We start from the raw sequence: 23296 nt of genomic DNA, 5'->3' as shown, positions 1-23296 counted from the left end.
GGAGATCCATAATTTCTAAAATCTTTAAACCAGCTTGTCTGCTACCAAGAATATTAATTTTACTATTATGTATCAATAAAAAAAAAAAAAAGCTAATAATAATAATAATAATAATAATAATAACTAGATTTGTAAAGTTCGTCGCGACAAACATTGATGTTGGCTTTGACGAGGCAGGTATTCGCAAAGGCCGGTGCTTTTTGGAGGCGAGTGGACATAAGGGTCAGTGTTACGTTTGGAGGCAAGTGGACAGAAAGATAGGGTGCCAAAACATTTGGAGGCAAGTGGAGACGAGCATGTGACGTCATCCGAATACTCCTGAGGAAGTTCCCCTCATTGTTCTGAGTGTTTTGATATGTCACATGTCCATGTTGTAAAAAGTTTTTTGATTTTGCATATTTTGGGGGCGGAGCTGCGGCACAACCGAAAGGCCAGTCGGTACACCAATGTAAAACTTTGTTCAGAGTATCACCCTAAAGGAGCTGGCCGAGTTTGGTGTAGATAGTTTGAAAGCTTGCCGAGTTATAAACCTCCAAAATTTATAATGGGAGTCTATGGGGAAAAAAGGCCACTTTGAGACCCGGTACCGGAAGTACCGGAACTCAGATCGCTTAGAAAAGTAAGAGCAACAAACTTCAGTCCAGTGTCTACAACATATCCGAATTTGGTGCATGTGGCTCGAAAGCCCTAGGCCGCATTAAATTTTATATATTTTTGTCTAAGCTTAAATAGGAAAACAGAATGTTGGCTTCTACAAAGCGACATAATAACTGTAGAAAAGGCCACTACATAGTAAATGTCCAATTTGGATGTAAACATAAGCTGCACAGCTCCAGGTTCCTCGGTTGGTCCCAGAGTTTGAGATACTGTATATATTGATGTTTATTCTGAATATGGCCCGATGTCATTCAGAAGTTTCAGTAGGTGGTCACATTTATAAATTGTTTAACCTGCCACACTCATCATCAGCCTAAATGAAGAATACATTCTGAACCAAAAGCTTCCTGAACTGGTATTGAGTTGAGGACAAGAACAAGGTTGATGGAAAAAAAAGTTGTGAAATCTTTGCTGTGTTTTCTTCTGTATGAAGAGTTATGTGATAAAATAAAATATCGTATGTTATGTTTGTGTTGTTCAGTATTTCCCAGGTTATGAGTTCTGTCTCTCCACTATCCTAGCTGTGTCTCTATAAAGACTGTCATGGATCCTCCTCTAATATTAACAGAGGGAGATTCCTCATCTGGACACAGGTAAGATCCTCTGTATAAACAAATATCTGTGTGGAAATCAGCTTACACAGTCTGTGTATTTTAAACCTTTTTTTACACAATTTTAACACATTTTTTTGATTATGGTAAAAGTGAAGCTCTTACTATCGTACCCAATGCTCTCTGTCCTACTTATTAGTTTAGCACTATGTCTGGGTGTGATGGCTGTCTTATAGTCTGTGAGAACCTGGATGTCTTGCCTTATGTACTGAGGGTCAGAGGTGTTAAAATCAGCAGCCTGTAAATGCACTTCAGGTCCTTGATTCATTGCTTCAGCTTGGTCCTGGATGCACTGTAAGTTTCCTGGTCTCCAGAATTTAAAGGAACATTTTGAGTCTTCAGTACGAAACAAAATTCTTTATTCATCCAAGGTTTTTGTTTGGGATGTAACTGTCTTAAGGGTTTGTGTAGATTTAGGTTTGTGTAGACTTGCTTTAATTACTCAGACAGACAGTGGATATTGTCTTTATTTTGGATTTAATTGGGGGATTAATTTCAGTGCATTGACTTGGTGATACAATGTTGCTGTTGTTCTTTTGGCTGCTCCCTGTTCGGTCACCACAGTGAAACATCCAGTCTATACATTTGACCTCACACAGGATTTACACTGGTATTACACACAGTGTCTGTGTTGGATCCCAGGCCGTGGCAGTGAGAGTGCAGGATCCTGCCACTGGTCCATTAGGGGACCTCTGACTTCTTGATACAATATTCTGTTTTTTGTTTAGTTACAATGAATAAACAAAATACAAAAACTATTAACAGTATCTTATATTAATCTCATGCTAAATGACCAAATCATCTCTGTGTTTACCAGTGTCTGTTACTGTTATTGACACTGTAAACTTACTTAATTTAGTTGTAGAAATTGTGTGTATTTTGTGTTCAGTGTAAAACAGGTAAAGAAACCAGACTCATCATTACCCAGTTGTGTCTCCATGAAGAGTGATCAGTCTATGGATGTTCCTCTTGTATTCAAAGATGGAGAGCTGTCACCTGGACACAGGTAATAATGCCTGAATCCTCTGAGCTTTGTTTTTGCTTGTCTGGTCAGCAGATTTTCAGTGTTCTCTCAGAAAACCTCTTTTAGGATGTTTACTTTCACCAACAGATCTGAGGTACTTTAAACATATAACAGTTAAATGTTGTATCAGAAAAAATAATAACCAGTCATGATCAAATATTCAAATTGAGGACTATAATATAACTTTTTTTAGACAATTTCAACACAATTTTTTTGATTATGGTAAAAGTGAAGCTCTTACTATCGTACCCAATGCTCTCTGTCCAACTTATTAGTTTAGCACTATGTCTGGGTGTGATGGCTGTCTTATAGTCTGTGAGAACCTGGATGTCTTGCAGGGTTAGTTAAGGCGGTAGGGTTGGGAGGGTTGGTAGGGTGGGTCCAGGGGGCGGGGCTTCTTTGTGAGATAGACCACAGACTCTGTACTGTGTTTAACAATTATTAAAAACAGGCACGTGCAACCTAGCTAGCAGGTGAAGAACTCAAACAACAAAATCACCAGCTAACTTACTTTAAATTTGCAAGAACTACTGTATAGTCTAATACATTAACAGGCTTAAATAAACCCAAAACATAAGTCCACTTACAGTTCTCACGGACACACATTTCATCAACTGGCTAGTTATCCTTCAGACAGTGACGGACCACGTCTTTCTCTCATTTCGGCCGTGTGGCGCGCGTGCCCGCTTGCAGTGTGAAGCGCGTCTGCGCTATTCTCAGAGATGCACTTGACGGCCTTTTGTACAGCGGATTTTTTTTTTTTGGACGACCTACTTAAGTCGGTAGTTTCCCAGCTTAGACGGGCCGCCCGAACTGCAAAATGCTGCAGGAAATCCTGGTCTTGCCTCATGTACTGAGGGTTAGAGGTGTTAAAATCAGCAGCCTGTAAATGTGCTTCGGGACCTTGCTTTATTGCTTCAGCTTGGTCCTGGATGCACTGTAAACTTAATGGTATCCAGACACAAAAGCAGCATCTCATGCCTTCAGTTGAAGTCAGAATTCTTTATTCATCCAAGGCTTTTGATTTGAATATGTTTAAGCTGTCTTATGGGCAGTGACTCAGTCAACACCTCTGATGTTATGGTGAAAATCAGCTTTTGTGCAGATTATAAATTACTGTATTATAAATACTGTATTAAGTATATTTTATCTTTTTCTTATTTCTGTCCACTAATTTGATTAAATGTGCAGTGTTCCAAGAATATTTATATTACATCACAGTATAACACATTTCATCACATTTTAATTCTACCAATAATTTGTTACACTGAAACATTTACTTCAGTAGAGTTAGAAACATCATCATCAGACATGGCAAACAATATGGTTCTGATGAATGTAACTCGTGACTTAAAATAAGAAATTTTATCAGATGAAGATAAAAAGAAAAATAGAAGCTATTTCACCTGAAGCACCAGTGCTGTAATGTGAGTGTAGATCCTTATTTCCACTAACTGAGAAAAAATAAACAATTTCTCAATATTAATTTCCTCTTTATAGAACTGTTGTATTTTTAATTGTAAAAATGCTGTGAATTCCTACAACTGAATCACATCCGTACTGATATTCAGTATAAACACACTCATTCATTAAGTCTGATTTAAATAAAGAGACTCTCCACTACCAAACTGTATTGTGAAGAGCTGGACACCGAGCATCTGAAAGCACCGACTCCTCATAGATAAACCATTGTAGGTAAAAAATACAACAGTTAATTTTTATCTTGTGATGAGTGTCCTTAATTATATTTAAGTGACACTCACATACCTTTATTAAATGTGTCTGACAAATAATCATTAGCATTTGTGTAGACTTGTGTAGACAAAATATATGGTGATTAAAATAAAAACTAGTGTTGAAACATCTATGATAAGACAAAGTTAAAAATATTGGATTAGAAGCAAACAATGAGTTTATGTTGTGTGTCTTCAGAGTGAGTGTAACACTGTTGTGTGTAATTATTTATCTGATGAATAGGAACATGACCGTGAGCATGTGTGCTGGGAATCGTTTATGGTGGTCATGTTTGACGGCACAATTACATTGATTTTATGTCTATTTTTTAGTCACCAAATGAAAAAGGCTCAGGTTTAGGGATCAAAACATTTGCTTAAAATAAAAAAAATAAAAAAACACTTCAGTTTTAACTCGAACAATTTTATTTGTTTTAATATTCAAGAAAATAAAAATATCAATTAATTCTGTGTTGCACACAGTGTCCTGCAGATGGGTGGGAACAGAAAGGATGAGAAGATCGTCACAGATCCAGGGTAAGATCCTGACCGTCCTCATGACCATGACAGTCACATTCTGGTATTGTGCTTCTCTCCATTCACTTTATGTTGTTCTAATCAAACTGGATTTTTTTTAATCGAATGAGATTATCTAAAGCTTTAACTGTAGTTTGGAATGAAACAAGAGTGTGTGATTGAGGTCTCTCCAAATTTATTTCCCCCACCATCAAATTACAGATGTGAACCTTCATATGCTGGAACAGATGTTCAGGAAAAATGCAAATTAAAACTGAAAAAGAAATTTCAGCACATGAACGAGGTGATAACAGACCAGGGAAACCCAACACTTCTCAATCAGATCTACACAGAGCTCTACATCACAGAAGGAGACAGTGGAAAAGTCAATAATGAACATGAGGTGAGACAGATCGAGGCAGCATCCAGAAGAGCAGCAACAGAGGAAACACCAATCAAATGTAGTGACATCTTTAAGCCTTTACCTGAAGAAGACAAACCCATCAGGAGCGTTCTGACAAAGGGAGTCGCTGGCATTGGAAAAACAGTCTCTGTGCAGAAATTCATTCTAGACTGGGCTGAAGGGAAAACAAATCAGGATGTTCATCTCATATTTCCACTTCCTTTCAGAGAGCTCAATCTGATGAAGGATCAAACACTGAGTCTGATGGAGCTTCTTCATTTAAAAGAAACAAACATTTCCAGCCTGCACAAAGTTCTGTTTATTTTTGATGGTTTGGATGAGTGTCGTTTCCCTCTGGATTTCCAGAACACATTGAGAGTGTGTGATGTAACTGAACCAGCATCAGTGGATGTGCTGCTGATAAACCTGATCAAAGGGAATCTACTTCCCTCTGCTCTCATCTGGATCACCTCCAGACCTGCAGCAGGTGATCAAATCCCCTCTGAGTGGTTTAATCGTGTCACAGAGGTACGAGGGTTCAATGACCCACAGAAGGAGGAATATTTCAGGAAGAGGATCAGAGATCAGAGCCTGAGCAACAGAATCATCAGACACCTGAAGTCATTAAGAAGCCTCTACATCGTGTGCCACATCCCAGTCTTCTGCTGGATTTCAGCCACTGTTCTAGAGAGACTGTTGGGTGAAGCAGAGAATGGAGAGATCCCCAAAACTCTGACTCAAATGTACACACACTTCCTCATTCAGACAAACATCATCAAGAAAAAGTACACAGAGAGCAGAGAGACAGATAACGAAATGGTCCTGAAACTGGGTAAACTGGCTTTTCAGCAGCTGATGAAAGGCAACCTGATCTTCTATGAGGAAGACCTGAGGGAGTGTGACATCGATGAGACAGAAGCATCAGTGTATTCAGGTGTGTGTACACAGATCTTCAGAGAGGAGTTTGGGCTTCACCAGAGTAAAGTGTACTGCTTTGTTCATCTGAGCATTCAGGAGCACCTCGCAGCTCTGTATGTGCACCTGACATGCATTAATGAAAAGAAAAATGTTCTTCAGTGTAATTTAGCATTATATAATCAACAGAGTCTGTTGTCTAAGATTTGGGCACTGTTTCAAAAAACTCCAATCTCAGATGTACACAAGAGTGCAGTAGATCAGGCTTTACAGAGTAAAAATGGACATCTGGATCTTTTCCTTCGCTTTCTTCTTGGTCTCTCACTGGAGTCCAATCAGATCCTCTTACAAACTCAAAATATAGTGACAAAGACAAAAAGTATCTCCCACAGTAAGCAGGAAACAGTTCATTTCATCAAGGAGAAGATCAGAGAGAATCCCTCCACAGAGAAATCCATCAATCTGTTCCACTGTCTAAATGAACTGGAAGATCATTCTCTAGTTGAGGAAATCCAACACTACATACAGTCTGGAAATTTACAACATACTGAACTTTCTCCTTCTCAGTGGTCAGCTGCGGTGTTTGTGTTACTGACATCAGTGCAGGAACAGGATGTGTTTGTCCTGAATAAATATATTAACAAACACCATACATCAGATGAGGTTCTTCTGAAGCTCCTGCCTGTGGTTGCAGCCTCCAGAAAAGCTGAGTAAGTAATAATAAATAAACTGTTACAACATTCTTATAGAATGAACATGCAAGAAACAAGAACTTACAGAGCTTAAAAGATAACATGAGAAGTATGTTTACTGTGTGGTCAAAAGTATGTGCACCCCTGACCATCACACCCCTATGTGCTTGTTTGAATGTTTTATTCCAGATTCATTCCAGATACATTTTTATATAGTATAACACTTTTAAGAGCAGCTTTGTTTTTTATCTTTGGATTTATCCCTAATGAACAAGAGTCAGTGGTGGAGATCTTCCACTCGAGTTCTTTCATTCAGTTGTGTGCTTTCAACCTTGTAGTGACAGTTTATTGAAGAAGCACATAATGGTCAGGTGACCATATACTTTTGACAACATAGTGTACATTGCATATGGAATAAAATAAAGTGTTAGATAATATTAGAGTAAAATAGTGGAGAACGGTGTTGTGATGCAGACCAACATGCAGCAGTGAAACTGAAATGATCTGAAATGTATTATTATTATTATTATTATTATTATTATTATTATTATTATTATTATAAATATCATTCCTAAATATTATTCCTCTAACACGTAAATAATTTGTCCATCAGACAAGTTTATGTTGTCACTGATCTTGTAACTGCACCAGCTGCTTTTCCTCTTTTGATAAGACAAAAAAACTTCAGCTTGTCCTGTCACAGAGAAAAGATCATCAGTGGACATGGCAAGCAATTCATGAGTATAGCTTTTGACTTATAAATTATAATCATCAATATTAAAGCTCATCAGGTGAAGATGAAAAATGAAGAAGTGAAACTAATTTCACTAAGAACTTTAATGGGAATGTACAAATCACTGTGGACCCCAATGAGCAGCCATATTATTCAGTATAGTGACACTTTCACAAAGTTCCTCACTTTAAAATAATAAGACAAAAAAGCACAAAACATATTATATTAAACCAGAAGGTGTAAAGTTCTCTATTGAGGAAAACTTACTGAACATTACTAAGTGCTGACACTGGAGACTCCTTATAAATTTATACATTTTTAAATTTCATGTTATGTGAATCTTTGAAGAATCCAGTTACTGTCAATGAGCTGTTGCTATAGAAACAATGATTATTAGAACACATTCATTAATATAAAGTTGTGATTTTAGCTGCACTACAGTCAGAGCTGCTGTTATAGAAAATTAATCAACACGTCTGATCAGAATCTAAAATCAGTAGTTCTGTGGTATAAATGTCTCTAATCTACATTTAGTAAACACACATTACACAACAAACACATCACAGTATGTTGCACCACTTGTTTAACACGTTTGCACAATTCTTTTAGAATCATGAGAACATGTGATGTTGTACACTGTTATTGCATCATGTATATTATTCTTTCCTTTAGGTTGAATAATTGTGGTCTAAATGATAAAAGTTGTGCAGTTTTGGCCTCAGTGCTCAGCTCTGAATCCTCTAATCTGAGGGAACTCGATCTGTCTGGGAATAAACTCAGAGACTCAGGAGTGAAGAGTCTCTCTGCTGTACTGGAGAATCCTCACTGTAAACTGGAGACACTGAGGTAAGATCATCTCTCTGAGTCAAATTGACTTGAATGCTTATAAATCAAAAATTCTACAATGATCACCATTCTGTGTGTAATATCTATTTTACACTTGTAATATTATCTGATCAACCAACAACAGGCTACACACACACACACACACACACACACACTCAAAAACATGCCATAATTTCGTGTGAATAAAACTTTGTTTACCTCCTTATGTTTTTTCATTATACTTAATTTATGAACGATAAACCTTATGCAATTTTGCCATGTTTTGAGTAAAATAAGCAGAAATTATTAAATATTATTTTAGATAACCACTGACTGATAAATGTCAAACATTACTCAGAATATCTTCAGGCCAAAGCTGACAGATGCAACTAAATTCATAAATAAGAGAGAGGAAACAAATATGATTTGAATATGAAAACACAACGTGTGTGTGTGTGTGTGTGTGTGTGTGTGTGTGTGTGTCTGTGTGTGTGTGTGTGTGTGTGTGGATTGTTGGTAGAAGAAGAAAAGATATTGTCCCCAGCTGGACAAATGCATATAACAAGTGTGAAATATTTACAAATGAGTAGCTTTTGTTTTTTCTGGAGGCCTAATGAATTGCTATGCCCAGTGCTTGTGTGTGTGTTTAGCATCATTTCGGTAGATCATATTTTGCCCTCTGCTAGGCAAAGGTATATCAAAAGTGAGAAATATTTACAAATGTGTGGCTTTTTTTTTTTTCTGGAGGCCTAATGAAATGCAATGCCCAATATATGTGTGTGTTTGTGTGTGTGCATGTGCGTGTATGAGTGTTTGTGTGTGTGTGTGTGTGTGTGTGTGTGTGTGAAATGTTTACAAATGTGTAGATTTTGTTTTGTCTGGAGGCCAACTGAATTGCAGTGCCCAATGCTTTGAACAGTGTTTGACTGTGTGTGTGTGTGTGTGTGGCATCATTTCGGTAGATCATATTTTGCCCTCTGCTAGGCGAAGGCATATCAAATGTGTGAAATATTTACAAATGTTTGGCTTTTTTTTCTTTTCAGGAGGGCTAATGAAATGCAATGCCCAATTTGTGTGTTTGTGTGTGTGTGTGTGTGTGTGTGTGTGGTGTGTGAGTGTGTGTTTTGGGTGCATGTGTTAGTGGACATTTTATGTGTGCATTTTTGTGTCTGTATGTATGTTCATTGCGCTGAAAAGGGCAAAAGTGTGACCTATTGCCCCACTAAATGTGGCCCGGTCAAAATGCAAAGTTCATAATTTGGAACAATCCTGGTAAATTTCAGGCAAATATGTGGAAGAAAACCCAAGTTATGACACATTAAAATCTTCCAGCCGGGTCAAAAAGACCCAGGGAAAATAGGAAGGTTAAATAAACAGAATCTCTGTCAACCGCCCTCTGGTGGCTTGGAAGAGAATTGTCCCAGATGTTCCTGGCAACAACTTACATAAAATGATAAATTTCCCTTATCGTGTTGAAATGCACATTGTGTTCATGTTTTTATTTTAATCAGCGACCTGCAGGTGGGAATACTATAGGTGGTGCTTTAGTAGAGTTTTTGTTATTCCTTTTCCAATGCCATAGTCATGTGTTCCAGCCTGTTCTGGAGAAACTGAGTGAAGTTTCATTTTATTTTCCCCAAATTTCCTCTTATGGATCAATAAAGCACACCTATAGTGGTGTTTTTAGTAATTTTATTTATTTCTACAGTAAATGGAAATAAAACATCAGATTTTTACACAAGTCTTAAAATTAGACATTAACAGAATCCACTTAAACAAATGAGACAAAAATATTATTTTTTATTCATTGAGGAAAATGATCTAGTATTACATATCTGTTAGTGTCAAAATGTAAAGTTGAAACTAGATTTATAAAGTTCGTCGCAACAAACTTTGATGTTGGCTTTGACGATGCAAGTATGTGCAAAGGCCGGTGGTTTTTGGAGGCGAGAGGACATAAGGGGCAGTGTTACTTTTGGAGGCAAGTGGACAGAAAGCTAGGGTGCCAAAACATTTGGAGGTAAGTGGAGACGAGCATGTGATGTCATCCGAATACTCTTGAGGGAGTTCCCCACATTGGGCTGAGTGTTTTGATATATCACATGCCCATGTTGTGCAAAATATTTATTTTCACGTGACATCACGTGACGTAACGTGATGTCATCAAATTACACGTGAGGAAATTCCCCTCATTGTTCTGAGTGTTTTGATATGTCACATGTCCATGCTGTAAAAAGTTTTTTGATTTTGCATATATTGGGGGCGGGGCTGTGGGACAACCGAAAGGCCAGTCGGTTCGGAGAACAATAGACGGCTTTGTGATGATTGTAATCACTGTAGTCATCTGATTGGGGAAGAGTAGTGATGATAAAAGACCACATTTAGTACACACCTTATTAATAAAGCATAGTACCGTAAAACTTCAAATAATAGCCCGGGCTTCTATTTACCCAAATCGCCGAACTGCACCGGCTTGTATTTGAAACAGGTGTCTATAAGAGACAGGCCTTTAATTTAGTGTTGAGATTTTCAAGCATGACAGTAGGAGGTTACCACATTATATTACGTTTTATTTATAATTTATAGTTGTGCGTCTTCTGACTGAAAAGTCGTTGCGCTTCAGGAATTTGTCCAGCCAGCCAGCATTTGCAGTAAAACTGTTGCTTACACTTCTTTTGCCTTGGCCTTGATCATTTTACGTGAGACTCTGAGATGCTTTGCCCGCATGCTGTGGATCCACTCACACACGCTCACCTCCAGCTCTTCACTGGCCTTCTTCCTCCCTCCACCTCGCAGTCTGGCCCCGGACAGACGTTGCAGTTCAGCTTTATTTTTACGCCATTCTCGCACTCTCTTTGGATCAACCGAGAAATGTCTTGCCGCTGCTTCTCCCGAAATTTTTTCGGCAAATTTGACAACTGTCAGCTTAAATGTCAAATCATACTTTTTTCTTTTTGTCTCCATGGTGGTATTGAGAGAATTAAGAAAAACTGAATACTAAAAGAAAGTTCGTTAACCTCTTTGTTATGTTGCCATAGTGATGAGTCGTTCATGAACGGTTGCGTCTGTCACGTGAAATCTAATCAAAACATAGAACAGACGATCTGACGGGTTTTAGAAGATCAAATACAACCCGATACTAAAAAACAGACCCGGCCTCTATTTGAGACCGGCCTTTATTTACCCAAACCTGTCGTCACACCAGGCGTTTAAAAGAGACAGGCGTCTATTTGGGACTCGGCTATTATTTGAAGTTTTACAGTATTAACAGGAAATTTTATCACAATTGTAATATAAACACAACTTAATCTTTGTAAAAACAAATCATAAAAACATAAAACAAACATAAAAAACATTACAAAACAACATGCTAGGAAGACAAAAACTCTTAAACTAAAAAATAAAATAAAAATTAAAATCAGGGAGTGTTAAAAGCTAAGGAAAAGAAATATGTTTTCAAGGATGACTTGAATGTGGCAATAGAAGGGACTAGCCTGATATATAAAGGTAGGCTATTCCATAATTTGGGTCCCACAACTGCAAAGGCCAGATCACCTTGTTTTTTAAGGCGAGATCGTGGTACAACAAGTAAGCATTGGTCACACAATCTTAAGTTTCTTGACGGAGACTGACGGGAGAGTAGATTGGTCAAATACTCAGGGGCCAGATTATTTAGTGCTTTGTAAACAAAGTAAAATTTTAAAATCAACTATAAATTTGACGGGACGCCAGTGTAAGGCTGATAAGATGGGAGTTACCGACTCATGTTTGCGCGTCTTAGTGAGAAGTCTAGCTACTGAATTCTGAACCAACTGTTCAAAATGTTTGGAAATCACTTTGGGATAAAATGATTTTACTTTGGAAAGCTGGAGATGGAAAAAGATGGATTTTACCACAGCATTAATCTGTAATCTGTCAAATTTAAGGTTGTGGGCAAAAAGAACACCCAAGTTCCTAGCGCAGAAAATAAAATAATGTTTGTCTTAGCAGAAGGTCGTGCTAATGAGAAGAGAAACATGAGAGAAAATGTTTTTTCTGGTCGTTGTTTATTAAATTAAGATTTTGTTCGATTTCAGTTATTAGTAAAATTAAACTGATAATAAGCTGGACAATTTTAATTAATGTACTCAATATATTTTACAAAGATTTGAGGACATCTGGGATACAGAATGTACTGATAACTCTTTGTCATGGACATTTAGAGACTGGACATGTCAGTGTGGAGTCAGTCCACTCCTGTATCCTGAACAAACACTGAACAAATACTTGGATCAATAAACTCAGTCTACTACAACTTGGATATCTGATCTAAATTTACAGACTTCATCTGAGATTTCACAATTACACAACCTGCAGAGAGACAATGACACACTCTTCACTCTTTCAGTTTAGACATGTCCAGTCTCTCAATGTCCATGACACAGAGTTATCAGTACATTCTGCATCCCAGATGTCCTCAAATCTTTGTAAATTATATTGAGTATGTGGGGCACTGTGGGGCAGTGGTGGCTTTGCGGGGCAATGGTGGCTCAAGTGGTTAAGGCTCTGGGTTGTTGATCAGAGGATCGGGGCCCTTGAGCAAGGCCCTCAACCCTCCCTGTTCCAGGGGTGCTGTATCATAGCTACCCCTGCACTCTGACCCCAACCTCCTCAGTCGGGATATGTGAAGAAAAAAATTCCACTGTGCTGTAATGTATATGTGGTGATAATATTCATTTATTCATTTTCTACCGCTTTATCCGAACTACCTCAGGTCACGGGGAGCCTGTGTCTATCTCAGGTGTCATCGGGCATCAAGGCAGGATACACCCTGGACGGAGTGCCAACCCATCACAGGGCACACACACACACTCTCGTTCACTCACACAATCACACACTACAGACAATTTTCCAGAGATGCCAATCAACCTACCATGCATGTCTTTGGACCAGGGGAGGAAACCGGAGTACCCGGAGGAAACCCGCGAGGCACGGGGAGAACATGCAAACTCCACACACACAAGGTGGAGGCGGGAATCGAACCCCCAACCCTGGAGGTGTGAGGCGAACGTGCTAACCACAAATGTGGTGATAATAAAGGCTTCTATTCTATTCTATTATTGTCAGTTTAATTTTGCTAATAACTAAAATTGTGCAAAAGTTCAGATGATGTCAGAATGAAGCAGTTGCTCGTCTGTCAGGACTCCGAGTGGGACATTCTAAAACACTTAACATGGCTTAATGCAGTAAACAACGACCAGAAAAAAACATTTTCTCTCATGTTTCTCTTGTAATAAACTCAATCTACTGTTAAGAGAAACAGCATCATGATTCAACTGGAAAGAAACACGATTTTTAGTGTCATCTCCCCATAGACAACCATTTAAAGTTTAATGTGGTTTATTACATTAAGACAGTGATGTTAAAAGACAGTGATGTTAAAGACAATGATGTTCATACTCTATACAGGCAGAAAGGATCAGTGACTTGTGAGAACCAAATCTGTCTCACACTGAGATTTGAGACAATGCCAATTGTAAAAAGCGGTGTACAAATAAACGTGAATAAACAAATATACAAATAAACTAGATTATATCTGTCTAATATTGGTCTAATGATGGTCTTATCTGCTTTCCTGTTAATAGTATGCTTTAATAATAAGGTGTGTACTAAATTTGTTCTTTTATCATTTGGTCTTTTAGACAGGTGAATGAATCAACAAAAAATGTTTCCAAACTATTTTTCACATTTGAATTATGGATGTTGACTTAAACATCTGCAAACATTTTGAGGTACTAAACCTTTTTCTTCAGATAAAATACATGGTTGGAATCATAGCTAATGAAACATTTCCCCACTTGAAACATCTCAGTCTTTCAGTCCTGGTGAACAGTGTAGCTGCTATCATCATGATTACATATAAAACTTCTATGGAGGGTTTCATCTCAGTTATTAACAAACATAAAAACCTGAACATGAAAAGACACGACATGTTTCACTGCTGAGTTTTTACACACAAGTGGTATCATTCTCATGGCACACACACACACACACACAGAAAAAAATCGAATTTGTTATTTATGTTTAATCTTATTTTTTTTCACTATTTCATAGTGATTAAAGTCTGCAGTGACTCTTTGAAAAAGTTGCTTCTGAACTGAGAGAGTGAAGAGTGTGTCATTGTGTCTCTGCAGGTTGTGTTATTGTGAAATCTCAGATGAAGGCTGTGCTGCTCTGAGTTCAGCTCTTAGATCAAACCCCTCACACCTGAGGGAACTGGATCTGTCTTGGAATAACCTCAGAGACTCAGGAGTGAAGAGTATCTCTGCTGTACTGGAGAATCCTCACTGTAACCTGGAGACACTGAGGTAAAATCATCTCTCTGAGAGTCACATGACCTGATCCTCAAGGCACATTTATCATATGGTGCAAAGTTTGGATTGACACAAAACAAACATGTCTTTCTGTGATCCCAGGTTCTAGTTGTTCTGAGAGAGATTTTGACTTTTAAGATGCCTTTAATGCATCAATCTAACATATTAAATATTTATAAACTCTATTTAACTCCCTGCCCTAAAACCCCAAACTCTATTCAGTCTGTTCTTATTTTTGAGTCCATGTTAGTAAAAAGTCCACACTCAGAGGACCTTCACAAGTCCAAGCAAATAGAAACTCTGTACATTTAGATCAGATATCCAAGTTGTAGTAGACTGAGTTTATAGATGCAAGTATTTGTCCAGTGTTTGTTTAAGATACAGGAGTGGACTGACTCCACACTGACATGTCCAGTCTAACATGTAGCAACAGAGAAGAAAACAAGAAACAGTGTCAGATCCTGTCTACAACTAAACTAGAAGTCTTTCCTACCTCTAATGTCTATTTCCTGAGTTGAAATCTCTAGAGACAGGACCTTCAGCTTCTCTTTAAACTTTTATTATATATATATATATACATATATATATATATATATATATATATATATATATATATATATATATATATATATATATATATATAATATTTTATTATATTTATATATTTATTTATTTTCTTACCCACACACTAGAAACATCTTTCAGTCCTGGTGAACAGTGTAGCTTCTATCATCATGATTACATATAAAACTTCTATGGAGGGTTTCGTCTCAGTTATTAACAAACATAAAGACCTGAACATTAAAAAACACGACATGTTTCACTGCTGAGTTTTTACAGTCATACAGCTTCTCTCTCTCTCTCTCTCTCTCTCTCTCTCTCTCTAACAAATACACACATTAAATATAATTTGTTATTTATTTTTTGATTTCTCATTATTATTGATAAAGATTCTGTCTTTCAAAGAGATTAAAGCCTGCAGTGACTTTTTATTGTAAAAGTTCCTGCTGAACTGATCTGTGTGTCCTGAACTGAGAGAGTGAAGAGTGTGTCATTGTGTCTCTGCAGATTATGTGGTTCTGGTGTCTCAGATGAAGGCTGTGCTGCTCTGAGTTCAGCTCTGAGATCAAACCCCTCACACCTGAGAGAACTGGATCTGTCTTGGAATAAACTCAGTGACTCAGGAGTGAAGAGTCTCTCTGCTGTACTGGAGAATCCTCACTGTAAACTGGAGACACTGAGGTAAGATCATCTCTCTGAGAGTCACATGACCTGATCCTCAGTAAGACACGTTCTCTAATAGTGAGACTGAAGCAGAGGTTTTAGGTTCAGCATCAAATATCCTGAGGAAGAAAATCATTTAGTTTCAGTCCACATTGATGTATTTTTGATCACAGTATTCAGTGTGTGTAGTAATATAAACAGCTCAGGGCCGAGTTTCCTAAAATCATCACAGCACAAAGATCATTGTTTACTCATAGAGCAGTTACAGTGATCTTAACTTTGAAATTTAATAAACTCAGCCATGATTGTTCTTGTAAATTAGATTAAATTGAATGTAACACACACACACACAGCCCAAAATATGAATCTTTTATTAAATGATTAATAAATGATTATCTAAGTTGTGTCTATTTTAGTGTAAGTCAAACTGAGATAAACATTTCTGAACTAAACATTTCTGACAGAAAGTCTGATTGTCTTTGTACTCGTGTGTTTATGTTGATCATCTGTCATGTTTCATGTGTGTTCCTGACACAGCTCATTTACATGTAGTGACACACACAAACTATACAGTACATTCCAGATATAAAAGTGTAGTAAACCATTCAAATTATATAAACTGAGAGAGTGAAGAGTGTGTCATTGTGTCTCTGCAGGTTGTGTGATTGTGAAATCTCAGATGAAGGCTGTGCTGCTCTGAGTTCAGCTCTGAGACCAAACCCCTCACACCTGAGAGAACTGGATCTGTCTAGGAATAAATTCAGTGATTCAGGAGTGAAGAGTCTCTCTGCTGTACTAGAGAATCCTCACTGTAACCTGGAGACACTGAGGTAAGATCATCTCTCTGAGAGTCACATGACCTGATCCTCAGTAAGACACAGTTATTATTTGCTACAGAACTTTGAATTGTACATATGTAACAACCGGGGGCTGGATGGAGACAGACCCGTAGGCAGGATAGCTTCGAATGAAAGGGGGTTTAATAAATGATGAAGACAGGTAAAAAAACATGACGAGAACTGAAATAAACCAGATGACGACAATTAACATGGACTAGACACCACACCGGGTATAATGAAACTAATGATTCCGTGCTGCATTCAGCAACGCGGCTTACTTAAATACAATAAAGATAATGACAACATTAGGAACAGGTGATGAAACAGGGAGGAGTAGACGAAGGCGGGGCAGACACGTGACAACAACAATAGCACATTGCCAAAAGTCCGGGCTGAATCATGACAGAACCCCCCCAAGGCGCGGCTCCCGAAGCGCCAAACCCTGTCAGAGTCCAGGAGGGGAGACTCACGTCCTGAAGACCAGAATACCGAGGGTGGGAAGAATCCATCGCCCTGGGCCTGCAGCACCCCCCGCGGAGAAGCAAAGCGGCGCCCTCCTCGGACAGAACCGGAACTGGAGTGGCGTCCTTCGCCGGAAAAAGGGCGGGGTGATGCCGCAGAGCACCAAAAAACAAAAAGGAGCAAAAAACCCTGAATGGTGACATCCTCCGCGACAGAAGTGAGGCGATGTCCGCCTCAAATGGAACCGAAAACTGGAGCGGCGTCCCTCACAGGAAAAAGGGCGGAGCGATGTCAACCAAAAAACCTCGAAGAACTGACGGAACAGTCCAGGAGAAAACGACAATAAAAGCCGGTCCGAGCTGAAGCCATCTTGCTGGGTCTGAGTGACTTAGGCGGAATCATTCTGTAACAACCGGGTGGTTGGAAGGAGACAGACCCGTAGGCAGGATAGCTTTGAATGAAAGGGGGTTTAATAAATGATGAAGACAGGTACAAAAACATGACGAGAACATAAATAAAACAGATGACAACACTTAACATGGACTAGACACCACACCAGGTATAATGAAACTAATGATTCCGCGCTGCATTCAGCAACGCGGCTCACTTAAATACAATAAAGATAATGACAACATTAGGAACAGGTGATGAAACAGGGAGGAGCAGACGAAGGCGGGGCAGACACGTGACAACAACAATAGCACATGGCCAAAAGTCCGGGCTGAATCATGACAACATAACAGAGAGAGAAAGACTTTGACTTTTAATGCACCAGTGTAAGATGTTTGTATATTCACAAATTTATACACAACACCAGTCAACTCTCCATCCTTAAACTCCAAACTATATTCAGTCTGGTCTTATTTTTGAGTCCATGGTATTAGAAAGTCTGTAAATTTAGATCAGATATCCAAGTTGTAGTAGACTGAGGTTATTTATCCAAGTATTTGTTCAGTGTTTGTTCAGGCTACAGGAGTGGACTGACTCCACACTGACATGTCCAGTCTCTCAATGTCCATGACACAGAGTTATCAGTACATTCTGCATCCCAGATGTCCTCAAGTCTTTGTAAAATATATTGAGTACGTTAATTGAAATTGTCCAGCTTATTGTTAGTTTAATTTCACTAATAACTGAAATTGTACAAAATTTCAGATGATGATGTCAGAATGAAGCAGTTGCTCTTCTGTCAGGACTCCAAGTGGGACATTCTATATGTACATGGCTTAATGCAGTAAACAACGACCAGAAAAAACATTTTCTCTCATGTTTCTCTTGTAATAAACTCAATCTACTGTTAAGAGAAACAGCATCATAATTAACTGAAAAGAAACACGATTTTTAGTGTCATCTCCCCATAGATAACGTTTAAACGTTTACCGTGGTTTATTACATTAAGACAGTGATGTTGAAAGACAGTGATGTTAAAGACAGTGATGTTCATACTTTATACAGGCAGAAATGATCAGTGACTTGTGAGAACCAAATCTGTCTCACACTGAGATTATATCTGTCTAGTATTCAGATGATGGTCTTATCTGCTTTCCTGTTAATAGTATGCTTTAATAATAAGGTGTGTAGTAAATTTGGTCTTTTATTATTTGGTCTTTTAGATAGGTGAATGATACGAGAAATTATGTTTCTCACCAAAAAATGTTTCCAAACTATTTTTTCACATTTGAATTATGGATGTTGACTTAAACATCTGTAAACATTTTGAGGTACTAAACCTTTTTCTTCAGATAAAATACATGGATGGAAATATAGCTAATGAAACATTTCCCCACTTGAAACATCTGAGTCTTTCAGTCCTGGTGAACAGTGTAGCTGCTATCATCATGATTACATATAAAACTTCTATTGAGGGTTTCATCTCAGTTATTAACAAACATAAAAACCTGAACATGAAAAGACACGACATGTTTAACTGCTAAGTTTTTACACACAAGTGGTATCATTCTCATGGAATAAACACACACAGAAAAATGGAATTTGTTATTTATGTTTAATCTTATTTTTTACTTTAGATTTGGTATTTCATAGTGATTAAAGACTGCAGTGACTCTTTGAAAAAGTTTCTTCTGAACTGAGAGAGTGATGAGTGTCATTGTGTCTCTGCAGGTTGTTTGATTGTGAAATCTCAGATGAAGGCTGTGCTGCTCTGACTTCAGCTCTGAGGTCAAACCCCTCACACCTGAGAGAACTGGATCTGTCTAGGAATAAACTCAGTGACTCAGGAGTGAAGAGTCTCTCTGCTGTACTGGAGAATCCTCACTGTAAACTGGAGACACTGAGGTAAGATCATCTCTCTGAGAGTCACATGACCTGATCTTCAGTAAGACACGTTCTCTAATAGTGAGATTGAAGCAGAGGTTTTAGGTTCAGCATCAAATATCCTGAGGTTTAAAATCATTTAATTTCAGTCCACATTGATGTATTTTTGATCACAGTATTCAGTGTGTGTAGTAATATAAACAGATCAGGGCCGAGTTTCCTAAAATCATCACAGCAGAAAGATCATTGTTTACTCATAGAGCGAGCATCACTTTGAACACTCTCTCTCCCAGTTACAGTGATCTTAACTTTGAAATTTAATAAACTCAGCCATGGTTGTTCTTGTAAATTAGATTAAATTGAATGTAACACACACACACACAGCCCAAATTATGAATCTTTTATTAAATGATTAATAAATGATTATCTAAGTTGTGTCTATTTTAGTGTAAGTCAAACTGAGCTAAACATTTCTGAACTAAACATTTCTGAGAGAAAGTCTGATTGTCTTTGTACTCGTGTGTTTATGTTGATCATCTATCATGTTTCATGTGTGTTCCTGACACAGCTCATTTACATGTAGTGACACACACAAACTATACAGTACATTCCAGATATAAAAGTGTAGTAAACCATTCAAATTATATAAACTGAGAGAGTGAAGAGTGTGTCATTGTCTCTCTGCAGGTTGTTTGATTGTGAAATCTCAGATGAAGGCTGTGCTGCTCTGAGTTCAGCTCTGAGATCAAACCCCTCACACCTGAGAGAACTGGATCTGTCTTGGAATAAACTCAGTGACTCAGGAGTGAAGAGTCTCTCTGCTGTACTGGAGAATCCTCACTGTAAACTGGAGACACTGAGGTAAGATCATCTCTCTGAGTCACATGACCTGATCCTCAGTAAGACACAGTTATTACTTACTACAGAATTTTGAATTGTACATAACAGAGAGATAAAGACTTTGACTTTTAATGCACCAGTGTAAGATATTTGTATATTCACAAATTTATACACAACACCAGTCAACTCTCCATCCTTAAACCCCAAACTCTATTCAGTCTGGACTTATTTTGAGTCCATGGTAGTAGAAAGTCTGTAATTTCTGTAATGTCTGTAATCCAAGTTGTAGTAGACTGAGTTTATTGATCCAAGTATTTGTTCAGTGTTTGTTCAGGATACAGAGTTATCATGACACAGAGTTATCAGTACATTCTGCATCCCAGATGTCCTCAAATCTTTGTAAAATATATTGGGTACATTAATTGCAATTGTCCTGCTTATTGTCAGTTTAATTTCACTAATAACTGAAATTGTACAAAATTTCAGAAGATGATGTCAGAATGAAGCAGTTGCTCTTCTGTCAGGGCTCCAAGTGGGACATTCTAAAACACTTAACATGGTTTAATGTACTAAACAACGACCAGCAATAAACATTTTCTCTCATGTTTCTCTTGTAATAAACTCAATCTACTGTTAAGAGAAACAGCATCGTAATTAACTGGAAAGAAACACGATTTTTAGTACCGTGTTCCCACAGAAAACTGTTTAAGCGTTTAACGTGGTTTATTACATTAAGACAGTGATATTAAAGAGAGAATCAAGAGTCAAGAAGCTTCTGTTGTCATTTCAACCATATATAGCTGTTGCAGTAGACAGTGAAATGAGACAATGTTTCTCCAGGATCAGGGTGCTACATAAAATAAAGACAGGGCTAAGGACTTAATAAGTAGTCTTAGCCACATAAAGTGCAACTGTGCAACCTGGTGCAAACAGTGCAGGACAAGACAAACAAGACAGACAAGACAGTGCAGGAAAAAAGACAGTGCAGGCCAAAAGACAGTGCAGACAAAAATTTACAAGACAATACAAAAAAATACAATACACAAAAGACAATAAACAGTAAACAGAAACAGTAAACAGCGCCGACCAGTGTAAATACTGTATGTGAATACTGAATGTTCAAACAATATTTCGTGCAGTAATACTAGAATGAACAGTTTCTTAGCAGCAGGTCCTTGAGATAATGTATAGAATTGTGCAAAAACAGCAAATGGCTGAAATATTGTACATTACAGTATGTGCAAAACGGCTGAAATGTTGGACAGTTTGTGCAAAAGAGTATGTAAACAGTTTGATGCATGTAAGCAGCATATAAACAGTTTGATGTGTCAGTGTGTGTGTTTTGTGTAGGTCTGTGCAGTCCATACAGATAATGTGCGTTTGTATGTTGTGCTCAGTACAGTTCAGTTCAGTTATGGAGAAGTCTGATGGCTTGTGGGAAGAAACTGTTACACAGTCTGGTCATGAGGGCCTGAATGCTACGGTACCTTTTTCCAGATGGCAGGAGGGTGAAGAGTGTGTGTGAGGGGTGTGTGGGGTCATCCACAATGCTGTTGGCTTTGCAGATGCAGCGTGTGGTGTAAGTGTCCAAGATTGAGGTAAGAGAGACTCCAATGATCTTCTCAGCTGTCCTGACTATCCGCTGCAGGGTTTTGCGATCTGAGATGGTACAGTTCCCAAACCAGACAGTGATGCAGCTGCTCAGAATGCTCTCAATAGTCCCTCTGTAGAACATGGTCAGGATGGGGGGAGGGATATGTGCCTTTCTCAGCCTTCGTAGGAAGTAGAGACGCTGCTGGGCTTTCTTGGTAATGTAGATGGTGTTTAGTGACCAGGTGAAGTTCTCCACTAGATGAACACCAAGAAATTTGGTGCTCCTGACGATCTCTACGGATGATCCATTGATGTTCAGCGGAGAGTGGTCGCTCTGTGCTCTCCTGAAGTCAACAACCATCTCTTTAGTTTTATCAACATTCAGAGACAGGTTGGTGGCGCTACACCAGGTTGTTAGCTGTTTCACCTCCTCCCTGTATGCTGACTTATTGTTCTTGCTGATGAGACCCACCACAGTCGTATCATCGGCGAACTTGATAATATGATTCGATCTGTGCATTGCTGCACAGTCATGAGTCAGCAAGGTGAACAGCAGTGGACTGAGCACGCAGCCCTGAGGGGCTCCAGTGTTCAGTGTGGTGGTTCTGGAGATGCTGTTCCCGATCCGGACTGACTGGGGTCTCCCAGTCAGGAAGTTCAGGATCCAGCTGCAGAGGGAGTTGTTTAGTCCCAGCAGGCTCAGCTTCCCAATCAGGTGCTGAGGGATGATTGTATTGAATGCTTAACTCAATTCTATGAACAGCATTTGTACATAAGTATCTTTATTGTCCAGGTGGGTGAGGGCTAAATGAAGGGCCGTGGCAATGGCATCATCTGTGGAGCAGTTTGGACGATACGCAAACTGTAGGGGGACCAGTGAGGGTGGTAACTGGGTCTTGATGTGCCTCCTGACGAGCTTCTCGATGCACTTCATAACTATGGGTGTGAGTGCAACGGGACAATAGTCATTGAGGCAGGACACTGTAGACTTCTTTGGGACAGGAACAATGGTGGTATGGAAATGTTGAAGATGTCAGTAAAGACATCCGCTAGCTGTTCTGCACATTCCCTGAGCACCCTGCCGGGAATGTTGTCTGGTCCAGCAGCCTTCCGTGAGTTAACTCTGCATAGAGTTCTCCTCACGTCGGCCGTGGATAGACAGAGTATCTGGTCGTCGGGTTGGGGGGGATGGGGATGGTTTTCCTTGTTGTTACAAGCAGGTGAAGCTGTCTTGTAGTTCGTGATCGCCTGTATGCCCTGAAACATGTGCCAGGTGTCCCCGCTGCCTTGGGTGGATTGGGTGTCCCCACTGTGAACGCTTTGCTTCTGTGATGGCTCGGGACAGTTAGCCCTTGCTGTTCTTAGGGCCACCCTGTCCCTTTTTCTGAAGGCTAGGTCTCTAGTCCTCATCAGCACACATGTTAGCAGTCATCCACGGCTTCTGGTTGGAGCGTGTAGTGTTGGTCTTGGAGATCAATGCACTTGCCGATGTAGCTGGTCACTGATGACGTGTACTCCTCCAAGTTTACGGAGTCGCCGTTGATTGCAGCCTCCCTGAAGATGTTCCAGTCAGTGCACTCAAAACAGTACTGAAGAGCAGAG

General features: G+C 38.9%; 1 protein-coding gene across 2 annotated transcripts in view; it reads left to right on the top strand.

Moving 5' to 3' along the window:
* The first annotated feature begins 14 nt into the window (after positions 1-14).
* Positions 15-23296, top strand: part of LOC132837653 (NACHT, LRR and PYD domains-containing protein 12-like) — a 121827-nt gene continuing 98545 nt past the window's right edge. The window contains exons 1-10 of one of the 2 annotated variants that reach the window (XM_060857441.1): positions 15-1250; positions 2158-2274; positions 4509-4562; positions 4764-6569; positions 7957-8130; positions 14283-14456; positions 15531-15704; positions 16343-16516; positions 19109-19282; positions 19949-20122. In XM_060857441.1, the coding sequence (XP_060713424.1) occupies positions 1201-1250; positions 2158-2274; positions 4509-4562; positions 4764-6569; positions 7957-8130; positions 14283-14456; positions 15531-15704; positions 16343-16516; positions 19109-19282; positions 19949-20122 (3071 nt within the window). In that variant the 5' untranslated portion in view covers positions 15-1200. The remainder of the gene's footprint in view (positions 1251-2157; positions 2275-4508; positions 4563-4763; positions 6570-7956; positions 8131-14282; positions 14457-15530; positions 15705-16342; positions 16517-19108; positions 19283-19948; positions 20123-23296) is intronic. The other variant, XM_060857437.1, reaches the window with a different exon arrangement.

Source organism: Tachysurus vachellii, chromosome 21, assembly GCF_030014155.1.
Source record: "Tachysurus vachellii isolate PV-2020 chromosome 21, HZAU_Pvac_v1, whole genome shotgun sequence".
Lineage (NCBI taxonomy): Eukaryota > Metazoa > Chordata > Actinopteri > Siluriformes > Bagridae > Tachysurus > Tachysurus vachellii.
Note: the sequence above shows the minus strand (reverse complement) of the source record. Positions and strands in the feature narration are given on the sequence as shown.